General features: G+C 47.3%; 1 protein-coding gene across 11 annotated transcripts in view; it reads left to right on the forward strand.

Moving 5' to 3' along the window:
• The window catches only part of GNB1L (G protein subunit beta 1 like), a 59,179-nt gene extending 53,534 nt beyond the window's left edge, over positions 1 to 5,645 (forward strand). For 10 of the 11 annotated variants that reach the window (XM_047697497.1, XM_047697495.1, XM_047697499.1 and 7 more), the window contains 2 exons: positions 4,533 to 4,625; positions 5,079 to 5,645. In XM_047697497.1, the coding sequence (XP_047553453.1) occupies positions 4,533 to 4,625; positions 5,079 to 5,396 (411 nt within the window). In that variant the 3' untranslated portion in view covers positions 5,397 to 5,645. The remainder of the gene's footprint in view (positions 1 to 4,532; positions 4,626 to 5,078) is intronic. The other variant, XM_047697496.1, reaches the window with a different exon arrangement.
• The last annotated feature ends 355 nt before the right edge of the window (positions 5,646 to 6,000 follow it).

Raw genomic sequence — 6,000 nt, forward strand, 5'->3', positions numbered from 1 at the left:
ACCATCAAGCTGCCTTCCAAAGTGGCTGTAGCATTTTGCATTCCCACCAGCAGTGAAGGAGAGGTCCTGTAGCTCTACATCCTCATAAGCATTTGGTATTGTCAGTGTTCTGGACTTGGGCCATTCTAACAAGTGTATAGTGGTATCTGGTTTTTTTCCTTGTCACTGTTATTGAAATACAGTTGAGGTACAGTGTTATCTTAGTTGTTGTTCTATTGTGCATTTCCCTGATAATGTATGACAGAAGCACGTTTCATGTGCTTACTGCCACATGTTGATCTTCTTTGGAGAAGTGTGTGTTAAGGTCTTTTGCCCATTTTTTAGTCAGGTGGTTTGTTTTCTTATTGTTGAATCTTAAGGGTTCTTTGTACATTTGTGTTAATAGTCCTTGATCAGATGTGTCTTCTGCAGACATTTTCTCCTGTTCTGTGGCTTGTCTTTTCATTATCTTGCCAATATCTTTCACAGAGCGGAAAATTGTAATTTTAGTGAAGCTTCACTTATCAGTTCTTTCTTTCATGGATCGTGCCTTTGGTATTGTGTCTAAAATGTCATTGCTGGGCCCCTGAGTGGCTCAGTCGATTACACATCTGACTTCAGCTTAGGTCATGATCCCGGGGTCCTGGGATCGAGTCCTGCATCAGGCTCCCTGTTCAGTGAGGAGTCTGCTTCTCCCTCTGCCCATCCCACTGCTCCTGCTCAAAGGTAACATGCTGTCTCTCTCACACACACACAAAAATAAATAAAATCTTAAAAAAACAAAAACAAAAACAAAAACAAAAACTGGGGCACCTGGGTGGCTCAGTTGGTTAAGCGACTGCCTTCGGCTCAGGTCATGATCCCGGAGTCCCGGGATCGAGTCCCGCATTGGGCTCTCAGCTCCATGGGGAGTCTGCTTGTCCCTCTGACCTTCTCCCCTCTCATGCTCTCTCTCTCTCACTCTCTCTCTCAAGTAAATAAATAAAAATCTTTAGAAAAAATAAAAATAAAAATAAAAAAAACTAAAAAAAAGCCCCCAAAACTAAAATAAAATGTCATTGCCAAGCCCAAGGTCATCAGGTTTTTGTCCTTTGTTATCTTTTATGATTTTAATAGTGTGTTTTATATTCAGGTCTATGATTCATTTCAAATTACTTTTTGTGAATTAGTGAGGTCTTTGTCTGGACTCCTATTTTTGCACGTGGATGTCCAGTTTTTCCTGCACTGCTTGTTAAAAAGAGTATCTTTCCCTTCGTTATGTTTCTTCTGCTCCTTTGTCCAAGATGACTTGACTCTGTTTATGTGGGTCTGTTTCTGGGCTCTCTGTGCTGCTTCTTTGATCTGTCTTTTCTTTCATCAGTACCACACTGTCTTGACCACTACAGCTTTATAGTAAGTCCTGAAGTCAGGTAGCGTCAGGCCTCTGACTTTGTTCTTCTCCTTTAACATAATATGTTGGCTGTTCTGAGTTGGTTCTTTTCTGTAATCTCCATTTTTCTGCTAATAATTCCTGTCCATTCACTCATCAGGGAAATTGTTCTTTATAATTACTTGAATGCGTTTTCTTTCATTTTTTTTTTTTTTTTTTGGAACATACTTAAATAGCTGCTTTAAAGTTTTTGTCTGATATGTTCAACATCTGTGCCATTCTGGGCCAGTTTCTATAAACTGCTTTTTTTTTTTTTTCCAGTTGACTGTGGGTCATATATTCCTGCTTCTTTGCGTGTCTAATAATTTTTCTGTTTGTGTGCTCAACACTGTAAGTGATGTGTGGTGGAGACTCCGCACTCTAATCTTTTGCTCTGAAGGATATTTACTTTTGTTCTTACAGGCAGGTAGTTCATTTACTGGCTGTTCACCTTGAACTTGTGGCAGCTTGGCTTTATGCTCTGTCAGGGCAGATACGTGGAAAGCCCAGAGTCCTTCCCAGGCTCCTCTGATGTGGTAGTGCTCACCTTCTGAACTCTGCCTCTCCTTCAGGTCACAGAGAGCTCCGTCTCTAGCATTGTTCCATTGTGGGCCCTACCCGAACATGTGACCCTTATTCCTGAAGCAAGACCACTGTGGCATCCCAGCCAGTGCTGGGTTGTAAGGTGGTATATTGGCTTGGGCCGGCTGGACCCAGGGTCACAGCTGATCTCCTGTATCTGTTCCATCTCACCCTGTTGTAGTCCCTATCCGGTAAACCTCATGTGTCCTGAGCACGCACAGCCCAGCTCTCACACAAGGACTGATGGGGAACCCAGATGCGGCTTTCAGTCCCTCCCCCAGTTCCCTCCATGCTGCTGGCTCACCCCACAAATCTAGCCACTCCAGCTGCCTCCACACTCTGGTCTCTGCCTCTTCAGCTTCATGTGGCCTCTGTGCACACCTAGATTTCATGGCTGGGACATGTCCCTGGGCAGGTTGCTGCCAGAGTGTTTGTGAGGCTCACCCTATCAGCTGCCCCTCCCCTCCTGCTGTCCACAGCCCGCCCACATGAGGTTGCTTGGTATCTTTTGTCCAGTTTGATGGTGGTCTATAGCATGAGGACTGGTCTGGTACCAGTTACTCCATCATAGCCACATTCCTGTTGCTCTTGGTTCATGAATGATATGCCCGTTTGTCTCTAGAACCGAGAGTCATAGCTCTTCATTGCGAATTATACCCTTTGTCATTGGTAAGTATTACCATACTTACCAATGTCTATCTTCTCGCTTTTTCCTCTGAATTCAGTGTCTCCTGTTACTGACACTGGACTCCTGTCTCTGTTATCCGCACTCTTCTGGTACATCTTTGCCAGTCAATCTTTCTGTGTCTCTCTTACATGTAGCACAGATCTGGATTTAACTTTGGAATCTAATTATAAATCTGTTGAGTATATTTATGGAAAAAAACAAGGGCAGATACTAGGAAAACATGGCATCTAGTGTCAGGGTTGGGGAAGAAAGTCATGTTGTTTTTGTCATTACTCACAGTGGATTGTCAGATAATCTCTCAAGTATGAGGTTGACTATTGTATGTTATGCCCCAAATGACAAAAGATGAGCAAAGCAGTGAATTTAACAAACAGCCCATCTCACTATGCTCCCATATTTTGGTTATTTACATAACTGGTTCTGTAGCCATAATCCATGTATTGTTTTAGACCTAATCCCACTGGTAAGTAGATTCCTTGCTTTTGGCAGATCATCTACTAAAGTTCTCTGGTTATCTCTCATGACACTGGAGTTAATCTTCCAGTCCTTCAAGAAGAGCTTACGGGAGCAAATTCTTTAAGTTCTTACATGTTCAAAAATGCTTGTCCATTGTTTTTATACTTGAGCAGCAGTTTGGCTGGATATAAAATTCTTGAACCATGCCTGCCTTTGCAGCCTCTGCTGTCTTCTGCCACAGATGTGGCTGTGGAACATTTTGAGGACAGCCAAACACTACCTCACAATTGACATGCTCTTTTTCTGACTACCAAAAGGACTTTTTAAGCTGTCAAGTCCAGTGATTTTCCTAAGGTGTATCTTAAAATTGACCATCCTGTAGCCTGTCTTTGGATCTGGACCATAAGGCTTCAGTTTTTCTAGAAATTACAATTGATTTTCTAAACCACTGAATGTTAGAGCGCCTCTGCCTTTCTTCCATGTCTGGTGTTTTCTCTCCAGTCTATTGTAACTCTTTGTTTTCCCTTTCACTTTGCTCGCTTTATATCATTCCCGTTCTTACTGTCTTGTTCCAGTCTCCTGCCATTTCCCGTTCCCCTCCATTTCTTTGAGGTCTTCCTCTTCTTGCCTGAGCTCTGTCAGTTCAGTTTTCCTCCTCTGTGTTTTGCTTCATGTTCTTGTTTTATGGAGATAACTGCTTCATGAGGTTTTATTTTATTAAATCATGGTAAAAGAAATCCTTGGTGACAATTTCTGTTGCTTCCAAGGAATATCGCAAATGGCTTTTCTGTGTTTCTTCCTTTTCCCATGTGTTATCTTCGCATAGGTGAGTGATTCTTAACCAAAACCACCATGGCCCCATGGGGAAGTGAACTAGGAGAAAACGGTGTGCTGGTAAGGGACAGCAAAGGCAACTTCAGGTCAATAAGAGCTTGTGGTACACCCAGAATCAGTAGAAGGAAGTGGCTACTGTGTATTGTCACAATGACAGCAAAGTGCCTTTGTCGTTTAGTGTCCATTGCAATGGACGCAATGGAGATGCCAGATTGCAATGCATGAGACAGTGCCATGTAACCACGAATAGCTGCGTTTCCGTAGTGTAGTGGTCATCACGTTCGCCTCACACGAATAGCTGTGACCACAAAGGCAACTCTGATTCCCTGCCTGCTGCAGGGAGGCACGTGTCGGTAAGGGGTCATCACCCAGCACTGACTGTGGGAGCACTCAGTGTCCAGAAAGAGGTTGGCTCCCAGTGTCTCCATGCAGATAGAACATGCCTGTGTACCTCCATGTTTTGTTTTGCCTGTCCTCCACTCAGAACCAAGCTAGGGACTAAGGTTTCGGCCATGACCAGTGTGGCAGGACCTGCAGGAGCTCCTGCATTCTGCACCTTCACTGTTGTTCCCCACCCCTGCCAAGGTCCTGCCTGTGCCCACTGGCTCTCTGCTTGGTGGCTTGTCAGCCCTGTCACTGAAGATGGACTTGGTGTCTCTCATCCTCCTCATGCTGTGGGTAGGCATGAGTTTATGCTGCTCTCAAGCTGGAGATGCATCTTGCTTGGACGCCAGAGTGCAGTGTATTTCTGTGATGAGGAAACCTAGGACCCAGCCCACTGAGGTCTTTCCTGAAGGCCTGACAGGCAGAGAAATAGAGCAGCCCTTGAGTTCCTCTCAGGCCTTGTGTAGGGGAACAGCTCTGCGGGACCTCAGGGGCTCTCTGAGGGAAGGGCCTGATGTCTTATGCAAGGGCTCGGCCAAGGGCAGCAGTTAGGCTGCTCCCCTCAGTGGGTCTGTGCCTGGCTCCTGGGATGTAGGCGGTAAATTTGCAGGAGCTTTTGGCCATCTTGGCAGCCTGCATTTCCCTCCTTGTTCTTCCTGCCACACCAGGGCTGCCCACAGGTGGGAGTCCCTGGGACACGTCTTAAAAGCCACTTCGTGGTTCTATTTGCTGCTCTTGGTCTTCTAGGTGTGCAGAACTCATGAACTCACGAATCCCGGGATCGCTGATGTCAAGATCCGGCCAGACCGCAAGATCCTGGCCACTGCGGGCTGGGACCACCGGGTCCGAGTGTTTCACTGGAGGACGATGAAGCCACTGGCCGTACTATCCTTCCACAGTGCCACCGTCCACTGTGTGGCCTTTGCCGCAGATGGCTTGCTGGCTGCAGGATCTGGGGATCAGCGGATCAGCGTCTGGTCCCTCTACCCGACCCACAGTGACATGTCTGCTCCCTTGTTGGGCCACGCAGAAGGCAGGGAGGTGGGTGCCCATGCTGTGGCCTGACCCAGGCATGTGGAACCTCAGGACCCCTGCAACAGCCAGCCGCAGTTCCCCTCCTCCAGCTGCAAGAGGTACTTGGTCTGTGGAGTCTTTGTTTTCCGCCTAAGGTGCGTGTTTCCTTTTGTGAAATACAGCACCGGTACGACAGTGACTCTACAGCTTACAAGAGTAACTGGGCCAGACCCCTGGGCAGCTGTGGTCCAGGTGAGAGGCCAACCTGGGCCTGCTTTACAATAAACCTCTAGATGCAAACCCCCAGGCTCAAGGTACAGATTCTCCAAGGTGACAACCTGGATTCCCCCTTCGGGTCAGCTCTGAGAGCTCTCCTCAGACCTTCTGTTGGGCAGGGCAATTGACCCCTGTCCATTGGGGGACAGTGAATGTGGCCCCCAGGTCCTGCGGACTCCATTGGCTCCTCACCCTGAGGCTGGCCAGGAGCTCCCAATGCTCAGGGCTGAAGCCAGAACCAGTAGAAAGAAGTGACCAGACCCCTTGGGGAAGCAAGGCAGGAGGAGGGTGGGCTGTGGGTGAGGGCAGAGGCAGAGAGACCTCGTGGCTCAGGGGCAGGCCAAGCGCGGGATCTGTGGGAGGAAGCACCGCCCCCAAA

This window comes from Lutra lutra, chromosome 12 (genome assembly GCF_902655055.1).
Source record: "Lutra lutra chromosome 12, mLutLut1.2, whole genome shotgun sequence".
NCBI classification, from domain to species: domain Eukaryota; kingdom Metazoa; phylum Chordata; class Mammalia; order Carnivora; family Mustelidae; genus Lutra; species Lutra lutra.